Source organism: Oryx dammah, unplaced genomic scaffold (assembly GCF_014754425.2).
Source record: "Oryx dammah isolate SB20612 unplaced genomic scaffold, SCBI_Odam_1.1 HiC_scaffold_1, whole genome shotgun sequence".
NCBI lineage: Eukaryota > Metazoa > Chordata > Mammalia > Artiodactyla > Bovidae > Oryx > Oryx dammah.
In genome coordinates, this window is record NW_024070185.1 from 27,923,417 (window position 1) to 27,943,558 (window position 20,142).

Sequence of the window (20,142 nt, forward strand, 5' to 3'; positions counted from 1 at the left end):
GTCAGCTCCTGGTCTTGTTTTTGCTGACTGTATAGAGCTTCTCCATCTTTGGCTGCAAAGAATATAATCAATCTGATTTCAGTGTTGACCATCTGGTGATGTCCATGTATAAAGTCTTCTCTTGTGTTGTTGGAAGAGGGTGGTTGCTATGACCAGTGCGTTCTTTTGCAAAACTCGCTTAGCCTTTGCCCTGCTTCATTCTGTATTCCAAGGCCAAATTTGTCTGTTATCCCAGGTGTTTCTTGATTTCCTACTTTTGCATTCCAGTCCCCTGTAATGAAAAGGATATCTATTTTGGGTGTTAGTTCTAAAAGGTCTTGTAGGTCTTCATAGAACCGTTCAACTTCAGCTTCTTCAGCGTTACTGGTTGGGGCGTAGACTTGGATTACTGTGATATTGAATGGTTTGCCTTGGAAAGGAATGGAGATCATTCTAACCCTAAGGACTGTCAAATAGTGAGAACTCACACAAAGAAAACAGCTAGAATACAAGACCCTGCATCACCTAACCACCAGTAGCATGCTGTGCTACTCATCTAAATACAAACAAACAGAAATTAAAGCTAATCATTATCAGACAGGATTATCACCTCTCTCAGCCTTGCCCATCAGAGGAACAACAAACAAACAAACAAAAAACTCAGCCCAAATCTCACCCTATATGAAGCTTAACCAAAGCACTGGACCAATCCTGAAGTGAAGTGAAGTCACTCAGTCATGTCCGACTCTTTGTGACCCAATGGACTTAGTCTACTACGCTCCTCTGTTCATGGGATTTTCCAGGCAAGAGTACTGGAGTGGGTTGCCATTTCCTTCTCCAGAGGATCTTCCTGATCCAGTGATCGAACCCAGGTCTCCCGCACTGTAGGCAGACGCTTTACCATCTGAGCCACCTTGGACCAACCTTAGGAGGGCAGAAATCAAAAGGAAGAAAGAATTCAACCTTGAAGCCTGGGAAAAGGAGAACTCAAACACAATAACTTAAAAAAAATAATAATGAAAAGGCAGAGAAATAGAATGCAAATGAAAGAACAAACTCTAAATACAGAATTCCAAATAAATGAAGAGGAAATAGGCAAACCACCTGAAAAAGAATTCAGAATAATGATAGTAAAGATGATCAAAAACCTTGAAAACAAAATGGAGAAAATGCAAGAATCAATTAACAAAGACCTAGACGAAATAAAGAATAAACATACAGAGAAAAACAACACAATTACTGAAATTAAAAATACTCTAGAAGAAATCAGTATAAGAATATCTGAAGCAGAAGAACTAATCAGTGAGCTGGAAGATAAAATGGTGGAAAGAAAATGAAAGTAAAGTTGCTCAGTCATGTCCAACTCTTTGAACCCCATGGACTGTAGCCTACCATGCTCCTCCCTCCATGGGATTTTCCAGGCAAGAGTACTGGAGTGGGGTGCCATTGGCTTCTCCAGAGGATCTTCCTGACCCAGGGATTGAACCTGGGTCTCCCACATTGTAGGCAGACGTTTTACCATCTGAGCCAGCAGGGAAGTCTAAAATGGTGGAAATAACTTCTAAAGAGCAGAATAAAGTAAAAAGAATGAAAAGTATGAGGACAGTCTCAGAGACCTCTGGGACAATATCCAATGCACCAACATTCGAATTACAGGGCTCCCAGAAGAAAAAGAAAGGATATGAGAAAATTTTTGAGGAGATAATAGTTGAAAATTTCCCCAACATGGAAAAGAAAATAGTCAATCAAGTCCAAAAGGCACAAAGAGTCCTATACAGGATAAATCCAAGGAAAAACATGCCAAGACACATACTAATCAAGCTAACAAAGACTAAACACAAATAAAGAATATTAAAAGTAGCAAGGGAAAAGCAACAAGTAACATATAAGGGAAATGCCATACGCTTAACAGCTGATCTTTCAGCAGAAACTCTGCAGGCCAGAAGGGAATGGCAGGATATATTTAAAGTACTGAAAAGGGAAAATCTACAACCAAGATTCCTGTACCCGGCAAGGATCTCATTCAAAACTGATGAAGAAATAAAAAGCTTTTCAGACAAGTAAAAGTTAAGAGAATTCAGTACCACCAAACCAGCTTTACAACAAATGTTAAACAGATTTATATAGTCAAGAAACACAAGAGAAGAAAAAATATCTACAAAATCAAAGCCAAACAATTAAGAAAATGGCATTAGGAACATTTGTATCAATAATTACTTTATGTAAATGGATTAAATACTCCAACCAAAAGACACAGACTGGCTGAATGGATACAAAAACAAACCCATATATATACTGTCTACAAGAAATCCATTTCAGACATAAGGACACATATAGACTGAAAGTGAGAGAATAGAAAAATATATTCCATGCAAATGGGAAAAAAAAAGAAAGCTGGAGTAGCAATATTCATATCAGACAAAACAGACCTTAAAATAAAGATTACAAGAGACAAGGAAGGACACTACATAATGATCAAGGGATCAATCAAGAGGAAGACATAACAATTGTAAATATCTATGCACCCAACATAGGAGTACCTCAATACATAAGACAAACACTAACAGACATAAAAACAGAAATTGACAGTAACACAATAATAAAGCAGGAGACTTTAACACCCCACTCACACCAATGGACAGATCATCAAAACAGAAAATTAATAAGGAAACATAAGTTTTAAATGATACATTAGATGAGATGGATCTCATTGATATTTTCAGGACATTCCATCCAAATGCAGAATACATCTTCTTCTCAAGTGCATATGGAACATTCTCCAGGATAGACCACATCTTGGGTCACAAATCAAACCTCAGTAAATTTAAGAAATTTTAAATCATATCAAGCATCTTCTCTGACTACAACGCTAGGAGACTAGATATCAATTGCAAGAAAAAACACTGTAAGAAACACAAATACATGGAGATTAAACAACACAATTCTAAATAACCAACAGGTTACTGAAAAAATTAAAAGAGAAATAAAAAAAATTTCTAGAAGCAAATGACAATGAAAACACAACTCAAAACCTGTGGGATGCAACAAAAGCAGATCTAAGAGGGAAGTTTATAGCAATACAATCCTACCTCAAGAAACAAGAAAAACATAGAACAGACAGCCTAACTTTACACCTAAAGCAACTGGAAAAAGAAGAACAATAACAAAAAACCCTCAAAATTAGTAGAAGGACAGAAATTATAAAGATCCGAGCAGAAATAAAAAGAAATGAAAGAAACAATAGTAAAGATTAATAAAACTAAAAAGCTGGTTCTTTGAGAAGATAAACAAAACTGACAAACCTTTAGCCAGACTCATCAAGAATAAAAGAGAGAAGAATCAAATCAACAAAATTAGAAATAAAAAAGGAGAGGTTACAACAGATAATGCAGAAATACAAAGGATTATAAGAGACTATTATGAACAACTATTTGGCAATAAAATGGATAACCTGGAAGAAATGGACAGATTCTTAGATAAGTTCAATATTCCAAGACTGAGCCAGGAAGAAATAGGAATTATGAACAACCCAATTACAAGCACTGAGATTGAAGCTGTGATCAAAAAATCTCCCAAAAAACAAAAGCCCAGGACCAGATGGCTTCACAGGAGAATTCTATCAAACATTTAGAGAAGAGCTAAAGCCTATCCTTCTAAAACTCTTTCAAAACACTGCAGGGGAAGGAACACTTCCAAACTCATTCTACAAGGCCACCATCACCCTGTTACCAAAACCAGACAAAGACAACACAACAAAAGAAAACTACAGGCCAATATCACTGATGAACATAGATGCCAAAATTCTCAACAAAATTTTAGCAAACAGGATTCAGCAACATATCAAAAAGCTCATACACCATGATCAAGTTGGCTTTACTCCAGAAATGCAAGGATTCTTCAATATATGGAAATCAATCAATGTGATATGCCATATTAACAAACTGAAAGATAAAAACCATATGATAATCTCAATAGATGCAGAAAAGCCTTTGACAAAAATTCAGCACCCATTTATGATTAAAACTCTTCAAAAAATGGGCACAGAAGGAACCTACCTCAACATATTTAAGGCCATAAATGATAAGCCTACAGCAAACATTATTCTCAATGGTGAAAAACTGAATGCATTCCCCCTAAGATCAGCAACAAGACAAGGGTGTCCACTTTCACCATGACTCTTCAACATAGTTCTGGAAGTCCTAGCTACAGCAAGCAGAGAAGAAAAAGAAATAAAAGGAACCCAGATCAGAAAAGAAGAAGTAAAGCTCTCCTTGTCTGCAGATGACATGATACTGTACATAGAAAACCCTAAAGATAGTATCAGAAAATTACTAGAGCTAATCGGTGAACTTAGCAAAGTTGCAGGATATAAAATCAATATACAGAAATCACTTGCATTTCTATATACTAACAATGAAAAATCAGAGAAATTAAGGAATCAGTCCTATTCACGACTGCAACAAAAAGAATTAATTATCTAGGAATAGGCTCAGACGGTAAAGCATCTGCCTGCCACTCAGCAGACCCAGGTTCAGTTCCTGGGTCGGGAAGTTCCCCTGGAGAAGGAAATGGCAATCCACTCCAGCACTCTTGCCTGGAAAATCCCATGGACGGAGAAGCCTGATAGGCTACAGTCCATGGGGTCACAACAAGTCAGACACGACTGAGTGACTTCACTTTCACTTTAAACTTACCTAAGGAGACAAAGAACTATACACAGAAAATTATAAGACACTAATGAAAGAAATAAAAGATGACATAAACAGATGGAGAGATATTCCATTATCCTGGGTAGGAAGAATATTGTGAAAATGACTATATTACCTAATGTAATCTACAGATTCAATGAGATCCCTATCAAGTTACCAAGGGCTATTTTCACAGAACTAGAACAAAAAATTTCACAATTCAAATGGAAACACAAAAGACCCCCGAATAGCCAAAGTCTTGAGAAAGAGGAATGGAGCTGGAGGAATCAGGCTTCCTGACTTCAGATTATACTGCAAAGCTCCAGTCATCAAGACAGTATGATACTGGCACAAAAACAGAAATACAGACCAATGGAACAAGATAGAAAGCCCAGAAATAAAGCCATGCACCTGTTGGTACTTTATTTTTGACAAAGGAGGCAATATATAATGGGGCAAAAACAGCCTCTTCAATAAATCATGCTGGACAGCTACATGAAAAAGAATGAAATTAGAACACTTCCTAACGCCATACACAAAGATAAATTCAAAATGGGTGAAAGACCTAAATGCAAGACCAGAAACTATAAAACCCTTAGAGGAAAACACTTGATGACACAAATCAAAGCAAGATCCTCTATGCCCCACCTCCTAGAGTAGTGGAAATAAAAACAAAAGTAAGCAAGTGGGACCTGATTAAACTTAAAAGCTTTCACACAGCAAAGAAAACTATAAGCAAGGTAAAAAAAACAACCCTCAGAATGGGAGAATAGCAGGTAAAACAACTGACAAAGGATTAATTTCCAAAATATACAAGTAGCTCATAAAACTCAAGACCAGAAAAACAAACAACCCAATCAAAAAGTGGGAAAAAGTCCTAAACAGACATTTCTCCAAAAAAGACATACAAATGGCTAACAAACACATGAAAAGATGCTCAACATCGCTCATTATTAGAGAAATGCAAATCAAAACCACAAGGAGACATCACCTCACACTGGTCAGAATGGCCATCATCAAAAAGTCTACATACAATAAATGCTGGAGAGGGTGTGGAGAAAAGGAAAAACTCTTACATTCTTGGTGGAAATGTAAATTGATACAGCCACTATGGAAGACGGTATGGAGATTCCATAAAAAACTAGGAATAAAACCACCATATGACTCAACAATCCCACTTCTAGGCACATAACCTGAGGAAACCAAAACTGAAAGAGACACATGGATCCTACTGTTCATTGCAGCACAATTTACAATAGCTAGAACATGGAAGCAACCTAGATGTCCATCGACAGATGAATGGATAAAGAAGTTGTGGTACATACACATAATGGAATATTACTCAGCCATAAAAAGGAATGCATTTGAGTCCGTTCTGATGAGGTGGGTGAACCTAGAACCTATTATACAGAGTGAAATGAGTCAGAAAGAGAAAGATAAATACCATATTCTAACACACATATACGGAGTCTAGAAAAATGGTACTGAAGAATTCATTTACAGGGCAGCAGTGGAGAAACAGACATAGAGGACAGACTTACGGATATGGGGAGAGGAGAGGAGCGGGTGAGATGTACGGAGAGAGTAACATGGAAACCTACATAACCATATGTAAAACAGATAGCCAACAGGAATTTGCTGTATGGCTAAGGAAATTCAAACAGGGGATCTGTATCAACCTAGAGGGGTGGGACAGGGAGGGAGATGGGAGAAAGGTTCAAACAGGAGGGGATATATGTAGAACTATGGCTGATTCCCTGGTGGCTCAGATGGTAAAGCATCTGTCTACAATGCAGGAGACCCGGGTTCGAACCCTGGGTTGGGAAGATCCCCTGGAGAAGGAAATGGCAATCCACTCCAGTACTATTGCCTGGAAAATCCCATGTACAGAGGAGCCTGGTAAGTTAAGCTACAGTCCATGGGGTCGCAAAGAGTCGGACACAACTAAGCGACTTCACTTTTACTTTCATGGCTGATTCATGTTGAATTTTGACAGAAAACAACAACCTTCTGTATAGCAATTATCCTTCAATAAAAATATTAATTAAAAAGAAAAAATAAATAAAGCATTTGTAGGACTCAGATATTACAAGGAGACAATCATTAGGACTCAACTATTATTTATAGTAAATATTGCGTTTTAGGGCTTCTCTGATAGCTCAGTTGGTAAAGAATCCATGTGCAATGCAGGAGACCAGGTTCGATTCTTGGGTTGGGAAGATTCGCTAGAGAAGGGATACGCTACCCACTCCAGTATTCTTTGGCTTCCCTTGTGGCTCAGTTGGTAAAGAATCTGCCCACAATGTAGGAGAACTGGGTTCAATCCCTGGGTTGGGAAGATCCCCTGGAGAAGGTAGAAGCTTCAGTATTCTGGTCTAGAGAATTTGATGGATAAGACTTTATTATACAAGCAGATCCAAGAGTGTCATCATCAAAAAAAAAAAAACCAAACAAACAACTCTTATGACTTCCGAGTCATTGGTCTAGTGTCTTTTCAGCCTTATAACTTTACAGGATTTATAGATTCAAGGTATTCTAAAGTCTTCTGAGGTTTCTGAATTGTGACTTCCTCTTTTATCTTTTAACCATTTTATTCAAAAGGCATCTGACACTGCTCATAAAAGTTCAAAGGTAATTTTACAGTTCATAGTACACTGTGATCATATATAGGAAACACTTTAGTTAATCCTTCCAAACTTGAAGGACTCAAGCAATCTCTAAAAGCGTCAAGAATTCAGCAATTCTGCTAATTCAATAACAATTTTAAAAAGATACAAAAAATGTTCAGTTCTTCCCCACATTCCAAATCTACTGTCAACTTACTTTCACCCCCACCTATAGTAAACCAAGATATCTTTCTGTTAGTATCCAATAAATACTAACAGAACTAAATTTTCTCATACCTAACCCTAAATAATCCAGACACTATCCTATCCATGGGCTTCCCTGGTATCCATCTAGTCTTCACTCTATCCTGAAACTTATTTTAATACAGTTATTGTACTCTCCTTCTTTTCCTCACAATAGAAATATTTAACCATGGTTGGAGAGCTCTTAATTTTTTTAAATTTTCAATTCATGAGAGGATATATTATCAGTAATATTAAAAGCCTACTGGTAAAATTATTAGGAAAATAAAAGTACAGCATATCAGCAAGAATTCTAGCAAAATTCTACAAGAAATTCTAGAAATTCTAGCATATCTAGAAATTCTACAAATTCTCTTGAGTGGAGAACCCCAAAGGCCAGGGCCTCCACAAGGCAGTGAATAAACCGGGGAAATGTGTCAGAATCAACTTTTTCAGACCTCTGAAAACTAACTGAAAGTTTACTGTAGCCAGGAAAAATCTTAATCAAGAAAAAGCACCCGAATCTTGATATTTAAGGAAGTCACTAAGCAAACAAAAGCTACTACACTACAGTAAGCAGCAGCAACAAACATGAGGGCTGCAGTGGGAGGGGGATTTGAGTTCCAGGGTTGTCATCTGTAATACTCCCCGATGGCTCAGCAGGAAAGAATCAACCTGCAATGCAGGAGGTGAGAGTTTGGTTCCTCAGTGGGAAGAACTCCTGGAGGAGGAAACAGCAACCTACTTTAGTATTCTTGCCTGAAAAATCCCATGGACAGAAGAGCCTGATGGGCTGAAGTCCAAAGGGCGCAAACAGTCAGACAAGACTGAGCAAATGAGCATGATCACACAAATATTCAAAATACCCACACTTCAACAAAAAACTATAAAGTATGCGAGAAAATAAAGTATGGCCCATACATGAGAAAAACAGAAATTAATAGGAGCTGTTCCTGGGGAAGTCTAGATATTGGATTTATCATACAATGACTTTAAATCAATTATTTCAAATGTGCTTTAAAACATTAAAGGAAACCATGTACAAAGAACCAAAGGAAAACCATGAGAGTAGCTTCTTCAAAACTGAGAAATATAAATAGAGATGAAGTATAAAAAGGAATTGAATAGAAATTTTGGAGTTGACATATTCAAAATGCTGGGGGAAAAAATGAACTGTCAATCAAAAATTCTATATCCAACAAAAATATTCTCCCAAAATTAAGGAGAAAGTAGCCATTCCAAGACAAACAAAAAGCTGAGAGTGTTCTTTACCACCAGCACTACCCAGAAGAAAGGTTAAAGGGAGTCCTTCAGCCTGAAATGAAAGAACATTAGACTGTAATTCAAATTGACAAGAAGAAATTAAGAATATCAGTAAAGGAAACTGCATATGTAAATATAAAAGTCTGTATTCATCTATTTTTTATTTATAACTCCTTTTTCCTATATGATTTAAAAGATAACAACATAAAACAATAATTATAAACCACTGCAAACCATACAAAATTAACTTAAAACTAAACAGCAAAAAGGTATTTGGAAAACATCCAAATGTTTTGGAAATTAAACAACTTACACTTATGATGCAGGGAGCTCAAATCTGGCGCTCTGTGACAAGCTTGAGGGGTAGGATGGAGTGGGAGGTGGAAGGAAGGTTCAAAAGGGAGGGGACATATGTATACTTATGGCCGATTCATGCTGATAACACAGCAGAAACAAACATAATATTGTAAAGCGAGTATCCTCCAAATAAAAATAAATAAATTTTTTTAAAAAACATAAAGTATGAAGGAAGGTATAGAAAAAAACTCTTAATGAATAAGTCGAGGAAGAAATCACAGGAAAATTATAAAATTTTAATACTTTAATATAAACAAAAACACAACATAACCAAACTTATGGGAAGCAGTGACAGTACTGCTCACATAGAAATCTATACCTTAAATGCCTACATTAAAAAAAGAAGCACGATCTCAAATCAATAATCCAAGCTTTTATCTAAGGAAAGTGGAAAAAGAAGAACAAACTAAACCCAAAGCAAACAAAAGGGAGGAAATAATAAAGATTTGAGCAGAGATAAATACAATAGAACTGGACATGGAACAAGAGACTGGTTCCAAATAGGAAAAGGAGTACATCAAGGCTGTATATTGTCACCCTGCTTATTTAACTTCTATGCAGAGTACATCATGAGAAACGCTGGGCTGGAAGAAGCACAAGCTGGAATCAAGATTGCTGGGAGAAATATCAATAACCTCAGATAGGAAGATGACACCACCCTTAAGGCAGAAAGTGAAGAGGAACTAAAAAGCCTCTTGATGAAAGTGAAAGAGGCGAATGAAAAAGTTGGCTTAAAGCTCAACATTCAGAAAACGAAGATCATGGCATCTGGTCCCATCACTTCATGGGAAACAGATGGGGAAACAGTGGAAACAGTGTCAGACTTTATTTTTGGAGGGGTCCAAAATCACTGCAGATGGTGACTGCAGCCATGAAATTAAAAGACCCTTACTCCTTGGAAGAAAAGTTATGACCAACCCAGAGAGCATATTCAAAACCAGAGACATTACTTTGCCAACAAAGGTCTGTCTAGTCAAGGCTATGGTTTTTCCCATGGTTATATATGGATGTGAGAGTTGGACCGTGAAGAAGGCTGAGTGCCAAAGAATTGATGCTTTTGAACTGTGGTGTTGCAAAAGACTCTTGAGAGTCCCCTGGACTGCAAGGAGATCCAACCAATCCATTCTAAAGGAGATTGGTCCTGGGTGTTCATTGGAAGGAATGATGCTAAAGCTGAAACTCCAGCACTTTGGCCACCTCATGCAAAGAGTTGACTCATTGGAAAAGACTCTGATGCTGGGAGGGATTAGGGGCAGGAGGAGAAGGGGACAACAGAGGATGAGATGGCTGGATGGCATCACTGACTCGATGGGCGTGAGTCTGAGTGAACTCCGGGAGTTGGTGATGGACAGGGAGGCCTGGCGTGCTGCGATTCATGGGGTCGCAAAGAGCTGGACACGACTGAGTGACTGAACTGAACTGACTGAAATACAGGAGAGAATAGAAACATAATAGAGCAAATCAAGAAAGTCAAATCGGTTCCTTGAAGAGATCAACAAAATTGACAAACCTTAACTAGACTCACCAAGTAAAGAAAGATTAATAAATTACTAAAATTAGGAATAAAAATAGAACATTACTGCTGACTTGGAGAAATAAACAATTGTAAGAAAATGAACAACTTTGTATCAATAAATTAGATAACCTAGATGAAAAAGACAAATTCCTAGAAACACATGAGCTATCAAAACTGACTAAAAAAGAAAATTTGTATAGATCTACTACAAGGGAAAAGCAAGAGAATTCCAAAAAAACATCTACTTCTGCTTTATTGATTATGCAAGTCAAGAAGCAACAGTTAGAATTGGACATGGAACAACAAACTGGTTCAAAATTGGGAAAGGAATATGTCAAGGCTGTATATTGTCACCCCACTTATTTAACTTTTATCAATAACCTCAGATACGCAGATGACACCACCCTTATGGCAGAAAGTGAAGAGGAACTAAAGCGCGTCTTTAAAGTGAAAGAGGAGAGTAAAACAGCTGGCTTAAAACTCAAAATTCAAAAAATGAAGATCATAGCATCTGGTCCCATCACTTCATGGCAAATAGATGGGGAAACAATGGAAACAGACAGACTTTGTTTTCTTGGGCTCCAAAATCACTGCAGATGGTGACTGCAGCCATGAAATTAAAAGATGCTTGCTCCTTGGAAGAAAAGTTATGACCAACCTAGACAGCATATTAAAAAGAAGAGATATTACCTTGCCAACAAAGGTCCATCTAGTCAAAACTATGGTTTTTCCAGCAGTCACATATGCATGTGAGAGTTGGACTATAAAGAAAGCTTAGCACCGAAGAATTGATGCTTTTGAACTGTGGTGTCGGAGAAGGTTCTTGAGAGTCCCTTGGACAGCAAGGAGATCCAACTAGTCAATCCTAAAGGAAATCAGTCCTGAATATTCATTGTAAGGACTAATGCTGAAGCTGAAACTCTAATATTTTGGCCACCTGATGCAAAGAACTGACTCATTAGAAAAGACCCTGATGCTGGGAAAGAGTGAAGGCAGGAGTAGAAGGGGACAACAGAGGATGAGATAGTTGGACGGCATCACTGACTCGATGGACATGAGTTTGAGCAAGCTCTGGGAGTTGGTGATGGACAGGGAAGCCTGGCGTGCTGTAGTCCTTGGGTTCACAGAGTTAGACACGACTGAGCGACTAAACTGAACTGATTACAAGGAAAGAGACTGAATCAGTAATCAAAAAACTTTCAACAAAGCATATCACCAGACCAGATAACTTTATGGGTAAATTCTGCCAAAAGTTTAAACAATTAACAGCAAACTTTTTCAAACTCTTCCAAAAAATTGAAGTGGAGAGGCTACATCTTAACTCATTCTATGAGGCCAGTATTACACTGAAACCAAAGTCAGACAATGATATCATGGGAAAACTACAGACCAATATTCCTTACAATCACAGATGCAAAAATCCTCAAAAAATGCTAGGAAGCCAAATGTAGCGCTATAGTCAAATGATTAAACTCTACATAATGAAGTGGTATTTACACCAGAAATGCAAAGGTGGTTTAGCATATGTAAGCCAATCTATATAGTACACAACATTAATAGAATGAAGGTTGCAAGTAAAAAAGATTATCTCATTTGAGGCAGAAAGAGCCTTTTACAAAAAATAACAACACTCTTTCATGATAAGAAAACTTCAAAAAACTAGGAGCAGAAAAAAGTTTCCTCACTCTCATGCAGGACATCTATGAAAAAATAGATATAACATCTTATTAATGATGCAAAACTGAAAGCTTTCCCTATAAGATCAGGAACAACACACAAGAAGGCCTGCTGTCATCACACTATCTTATGGCTAGGACTACAAGTTCTAGCCAGACAATTAGATTTAAAAAAAGAAAGAAAGGAAAGGAGTGGGGGAGGAAAGGAAAAGAAGAAAGGAAGAAAGAACACCCAAATTATAAAGAAGTAAGTAAAACTATCTTTTATTTATAGAAATCATAATCTTATATATAGAAAATCCTAAAGAATCCACACAAAAATTATTTGAGCTAATAAATTTAGCAAAGTTGCAGTATACAAGACCAATACACAAAATCAGCTACATTTCCATATGCTAGCAATTAAGAACCAAGAAATGAAATTTAAAAATAATTTCATTTACAACAGCATTTCAATGGATAAAATAATGAGGAATAAATTCAAACAAGGGGCAAAACTTGTACACTGAAAACTATAAAACATTGTTGAAAGAAATTAGAGATTTAAATAAATAGGAAAACATCTTATGTCATGAATTGCAAGACTTAAGACAGCAATTCTCCCCAAATTTGATCTAGTAAATCTAATGGAATCACTATTAAAATTCCAACTGTCTTCTTCAGGCTGGATGGGGTAGGGGAGGCAGTCTGGGGGAGAATGGATGCATGTATATGTATGGCTGGGTACCTTCACTGTTCACCTGAAACTATCACAAAATTGTTCATCAGTTATACCTCAATACAAAATTAAAAAGTTTAATTTTTTTAATTGAAAAATGATCCTAAAATTCATATGGAATTACATGGCACCCTGAAAAGTCAAATCAGTTGAGAAATTAATAAAGTTGGAAAACTCACATTTCTAGATTTCAAAATTTACTACAAAGCTACAGTGATCAAAACAGCGTGGCTGTGATACAAAGATGAGTACAAATATCAATGGAATAGAATTGAGATTCCAGGAATAAACTTATTCAGTTCAGTTCAGTTCAGTTGCTCAGTCATGTCCGACTCTTTGCAACCCCATGAATCGCAGCACACCAGGCCTCCCTGTCCATCACCATCTCCCGGATCTGTTTTAAATGATTCGTACTAAGATTACTGAATGGTGGGAAAGAACAGTATTTTTAATACATGGGGTGTTGGGATAATTGGACACCCATGGAAAAAAATGAAGCTGGATCCCTGCATCACACCATATATAAAAATTAACTCAGTATGGCGCAAAGACCTAAATATAAGTTAAGACTATAAAACTCTTTGAAGTAAACTTAGGGGAAAATCTTCACAACCTTGGAAACGGCAATGCATTCTTAGATATGAGACCAAACACGAACAACAAAAGAAAAAACTGGACTTCATCAAAGTTAAAAACCTTTGTTCATCAAAGGACACTGACAAGAGAGTAAAAAGACAATAGCAGAGTAGGATAAGGGGGCACAGGAGTGACTGCTTAATGGTGCTGGGTTTCTTTTAGGGATGATAAAAATACTCTGGGCTTAGATACTTGTGATTGTTGAACAGTATTGTAAATATATTGAAAGCCACTGAACTGTACATTTTAAAACGGTTTAAACAGTGATTTCTTTTAATGTTCAATAGTTATGGTTTTTCTAAAATACAAAAAGTTCAGAATTCAACTAAACAGAAAAGTGTATGCATTAAAAAATGCACCTCATGAAAAGTTATAATAATGTTGTATATCTCTGTCCAAATTTTCTTAACCCCAATAACTTGAAATTAGTCCAAAAAGGTTTCTTAATAAAAAGTTAGCTTCTGGTCTACATTTAAAACAGTCATAAATTAAATATATTTAAATTCAATTAAAATAAAATTTCTATTTCTTTGAAAAAATATATGCTTTTAAATAAGAATGATGGGCCTTCTTTTTTTAATACCAGTTATCAGTCCCAAATAGGGTTTTAAAAATAATAGTCAACTGCTGTGTGTAATAGTTTTAGGATTTGAAAAGTTAAATGTATCAAATTTAAAAATGAATGAATACTATAAAATAATAGCTTCTCCTAAAAACAGTTATGTTTAGTTTAAGTACAATAAAATAATTTCTACATCAAAGTTCTTTTTATTTGATTCTTGTGTTAGAAGTTAGTATTAAAATTCAATTCAGCAGGTTAAAAATTATTTTTATTCCAGAAAACTTGGTGCATACCTTCAAAACATATGTGCTTAAAAAATCTGAATAGCTGTATTATTTGACTATGTACAGTAAACTGTGTCAAAGAGCTCGGATGTAACCATAATCATTTTTACCGCACAATGGGATAGCCTAAACCCTCCTTCTGTACTACTCTTAGTTTCTCCAAGAAATAAAATGCACTAAACAGTCCACAGTGGTCAGAAAAATAAACCTGCAAGCTCTGGCTTGAAGACAGATGGGCTGTACTTCCCTGAGAACTTCAGAGAGGACCCAATGGGTCTCTTCCTTATCACCCATTTGGTCTCACCTACACTTTGTAGAAAAGAGAATTAGTCCAATAATCAATTAGCCTTTCCTAAAATTTCATGTCAAGCTTGAAAAGTAACTATAATTTAAAAATCACTATACATACAGAAATTTGCAAAATAACTATTACATCTAAAGGGGGGAAAAGCCATAAAGCAAGAGTAAAACTACAGTGGTTGTAGGCCAATTCTACAGACATCTTTCTTTCTATATGATGTTAAAATCAAAAGAACTGCAAATGAAGAACTCTATGATTATAACTGTCCTGTTGCAACCAGTCTTTATCATACTTAAAAGATATATTTCGCCATTCTCACAACAAAAGGGTAAGGTATGACATTTAGATTTCACACTGATGATGGGTTTTGTCTGATGTCAAAGTCCACGCTCAAGACAGCTGCTATCCAACATTATTTTCCTCTGGCTGAGGAGATGACAAACAATTGGGTTTCAAGGGCAATATTAACTGGTATAAAGGTATGCCATGTACATGACATAATTTATTTTTCCTATCCAAAGTCTCAACATATACTGGAAAAAAAAATCTAACCAAAATGTCTTTTTTCCTACAAACCTAAATTTCAGATTTCTAGCACATCTGGACTTGATGTGATCATATTTAAACTACACTGACAGGCTAAATATTTTAAACGGGAAGGAGGAGAATTCACAGTTTCAAATATGACTTAAACATAACACTCAGAAATAAAAAAAATCAGGTTTCTTTTTTCAGAATGCTTTTGGTGAGTTACTTTTAGCTAGTCACTTAAAATATCAAAGAAGACAGATGCCCAGTGTTTTTAAGATGTTAAAATGTATTAAATATTAGTTTGTCCATCTAGTTAAGGTTTTGGTTTTTCCAGTGGTCATGTATGGATGTGAGACTTGGACTGTGAAGAAGGCTGAGTGCCAAAGAATTGATGCTTTTGAACTGTGGTGTTGGAGAAGACTCTTGAGAGTCCCTTGGACTACAAGGAGATCCAACCAGTCCATTCTGAAGGAGATCATCCCTGGGATTTCTTTGGAAGGAATGATGCTAAATCTTAAACTCCAGTATTTTGGCCACCTCATGCGAAGAGCTGACTCATTGGAAAAGACTCTGATGCTGGGAGGGATTGAGGGCAGGAGGAGAAGGGGACGACCGAGGATGAGATGGCTGGATGGCATCACTGACCCGATGGACGTGAGTCGGTGAACTCCAGGAGTTGGTGATGGACAGGGAGGCCTGGCGTGCTGCGATTCATGGGGTCGCAAAGAGTCGGACACGACTGAGCGCTGAACTGAACTGAACTGAACTGAATGTTATTTATTATCTCCTTAACAGGATTAGTTTTTAGGAGATTTTAAGTGATTTAAAACTGTATTATATAAAAAATCTGACTCAAAAATTATTCTAAATATGATTCATCCATAAACTCCATATATCTTAAAAGTACTCGGTACTTATACCTCTAACAAATTACCTGTTAAACAATAACAGAAATACATAAATAATGTTTCTCTACTTTTAAATAAGGGGTTTCCCTGGTGGCTCAGTGGTAAAGTGCCTGCCTCCCAAGAAGATAAATTACAGCTTGGAAAATATTGCCTAGGTTAAGGTAGATGAGTACTACCAAATACAATATATGATGTCTCTCTGTATATATATAAATATATGTATATAGGATAGTAGGTTTAAGAGAGCTGAGAGGGGCGATGTGCTAAGTCACTTCAGTCATGTCCTACTCTTGGCAGCCCCATGGACTCTATAGCTCACCAGGCTCCTCTGTCCGTGGAATTTCCCAGTCAAGACTACTGGAGAGGCTGTCGTTTCCTCCTCCAGGGGATCCTCCTGACCCAGGGATCAAACTGGTATTCCTTACGTCTCCTGTACTAGCACGCAGGTTCTTTACCACTCGCACCACTTGGGACAGTGTGTTCAAACATCATGTCTCATAATGATATCTTAATCGCCTCTAGTTCAGTAAGCAAAGACCACAAACAACTTAAGTGCAATTATACTAGTTTGGAGAAACCACTATTTTCATAGTTTTACATACATAAAGTGAATTCTGAAAAAAGTTATGCAATATAGCACTGTCCAATACAAATTTTCAGTCATTTGAAAGGATCCTTTTGTTAACTTATTTTTAAAGAAAGCTACAACATGAATCAAAGTACTCTGTAGTTAATATTGATAAAATTAGTGACCAGGAGAACTATATCATAATACAAGCTGAACAATATTGAAGAAAAATTATAGTACCTTATGAAGCATATTTTCCACTGTTCTCATATGATTAGCAACACATTCTTTGTCTCTAGAAACAAAATAAAGATTAGGTATTAGTAAAACCCAAACCCTACTGTAACTGTCATTCATTTTAGTGTTAAGTCACTGTTACTGAAAAATAAGGGTTGGTTTTCATTGTACTCCTTCTAAAAGTGTAAAACCTAACGATATTCACTGGTATATTTTCACATTTAACTCTTATTTTCAGTTATATTGCCTGCTGTAAATTAGAGGTGAGAAAAACCTTATGAATATCTTCAAAGGTAAAAAAAAGAGTGAGAAAACAAAGAAAAAAGAAATCATGATTATATAACTGATATGCAATGTGTTGAAAAGGTTAAACTTGCATTCTTTTAGCTTCTAATGAAATAGACTTTAGAAATATTAGTGGTGGATATAAATGGCCATACTATGCACAATAATATTTTCCCTTTGACAGGTTTTTTGTGCTATAATAATTACACAAAAACCCTTTATGGCCTTGACTAGAAATATCCAAATTTACTATTCTCTTCTCTATCCCTGTATATTGAATTTAGCTTTTATGATGAAATTAACAGTTTAGATGGAAATGCTGAAGACAAAATTTTAATGGTGAATTACAAATTAAAAACTATAAATAATGTATTAGTTCTCCAAATTTCAAATTAGCTTTTTTAGTGTTATTAAGAATATGTGCCCATGGTGACAGATCTCAGACACAACAAATTCCTGAATTACCAGTAGTATTGTGAAGATGCAATATGAATCTAGAGGTTTTATAATCTTGTTTTCATTAATCTTAGAATTTTCAATGCTCTAAGACATACTAAAAATTACCTATGCTAAGATTCTCATTTGACATGAGAAAACCAACTGAAAATGACAGCAAAAAACTGATTCAGTCAGACTTATATTTTTAAATAATGACAATTACATATACCCAATATGGTAGCACAGTGTTATAGAGCTTTACAATTATTCAAATATGTATTGGTGGGTATTCAAACATGCCAATATTGTGGCACTGTGTAAACTGATTTTTTTCATTATGTGTGAGCAATATTGCAAGCCAACTGACAAAGCTGTGGATATCCTAGGATTGCAAACTGCTTGTTTTGTGATTTAGTTTATAGACTACATTCATATTTTCATGTTATGCTTAGGATAGAGTTTGTCTCCAAACATTTTTAAGCTGTATTTATATATTTGTAAATACACACACACACATACACACATATGTATACATGTGTGTTGCATACTTGCAAGTACAGGAATCAAAAACTCCAAATTTAGAAACAGTGAGTGTATTAAAATTAGATGTTTCTTTAATCCATAAATAGATTTTCTTTAAATCATGCAGTTTGTAAAAAGGGTTGTCTTAAAGTACTCCATGAAATTTGATGTGGGGAACAAATAAAAATACCCAAGAGAACTGTTCAATTTGAACTTCACAGGGTATGTCAACTTGATTACCTGGTAAAATGAAAAACACTCCTATCACATTTACATAGTTGCCCACTCTGAAAACTGCCTATTTTTCTCTATTGAACATATTTTGAATATATAGCCATAAAATTAAAAGAATTTTCCATGATCAGCATGCTTTTATTGCACTTAAAAATGGTATAATACACATGTTGATTATATACTAACATTTCTTTATGAAAATATGACCTGCAATATTAGAATATTATAATATATGCAGAAGCAAAGTTGGAAGGCAATTGGACAGAAAGAGTTGAGAAATAAATGATACGGAAACTATTCAAAACTTTAGAATAAAGTGTCTTATAGATTAAGAGTCATATGTTAATGAAAACCTGGTTTTAAACAAGTTAACACTACAACAGAGCCTAAAATACACAACATCAGCGGTTATATAGAAACTTATTCTTTTCCAAGGTTTCTCAATAAAATATACATTTAGTATGTTGAGTTAAGAGTTTTCTGTTTTTGAGGATATATCAGAGAATTTCAAAGAGAGACAGCTGTACTTTTGTTTTCTAACACTGTATTATCCAGGGCTAAAACCCAGAGCATGAAAGTAAGAATTGATCTTTTGTCTGTTTTAAGTGATCTCCCCAAGGTCCAAATGCTCACTTGGCTGCCATGCGGAGGGCACTCTCTGCATCGTGGATGTTCTCCTCCAGTCGACGCTTGTCCTGCTCCAGCTGGGTAAGATGTCTATTGAGCTGACGCAGAGATTGATCTTTTCTTCTCAGCTCCATCTTTGCCTCGGAGAGACTCTGCAAGCAGACAGAAAACAGAGTTACTTGTCAGCCCCGATAATTAACTTCAATTTATGCCATAGGCTATTAAACAAAGAAGGATACAGACTGACTGAGAAGTAGACTTGGGTCATTACACACCAAGGTTTAACAAATTTTTGGCAAAACTTTTACATACGTGCTAAACAGAAATGATAGAAGTGAGAAGATTCTGAAAAACGTTTAGCTGCAAAATACAACTCTATTCTATTTTTTAAAAATACTACAAGGAGAACACATTCTTTTTTTGGTAAAAATATCTGATTATTAAAAACCTCAGGTTACATTTTCCTTTAATGACAAAAAAACAAAGATCTCACTGGAAAGCGCACATGAAATTTAGAATCTGTGCAAGAACTATCATATGGCCAAAGTGTGTGTGCAACTGAGAGGAAGGTGGATTAGGATACCAATAAGAGATTGGGAACCCAAGATTTAAAAGCATCACTGCTATCTTTATAAATATATCTGTAACAGATTGCTATATACTTCTCGGTGAAAAAACAAACTGGACTCCAAAATAAAATTCACTCGTTTCCCATTAAAAAAAACTCACATCAGAGATAACACAAACCTGATCAACATTTCAACAGAGAGTTATAAATAATACTTGCATTTGTTATTACAGAAACAGTCCATAAATATTTCCCTACTCAGAGAAGTACAAAATTTGTTGATTGATGTTTGTTTTGCTATGTGCTTTAATCTGAAATATTCACTTAGCACAAGTTTCAAGATACAAGAGTACAACTTCATCTTGGAACTAAGGCTAAAGATTTTAGAAACTTGT

General features: G+C 35.9%; 1 protein-coding gene across 1 annotated transcript in view; it reads right to left on the reverse strand.

Annotated features, from left to right (window-relative positions):
• Positions 1-20,142, reverse strand: part of CCDC171 (coiled-coil domain containing 171) — a 333,839-nt gene that overhangs the window by 107,218 nt on the left and 206,479 nt on the right. The window contains exons 22-23 of the mRNA XM_040240019.1: positions 19,186-19,331; positions 17,077-17,131 (exon numbers count right to left, since the gene is read on the reverse strand). Of these exons, the coding sequence (XP_040095953.1) occupies positions 17,077-17,131; positions 19,186-19,331 (201 nt within the window). The remainder of the gene's footprint in view (positions 1-17,076; positions 17,132-19,185; positions 19,332-20,142) is intronic.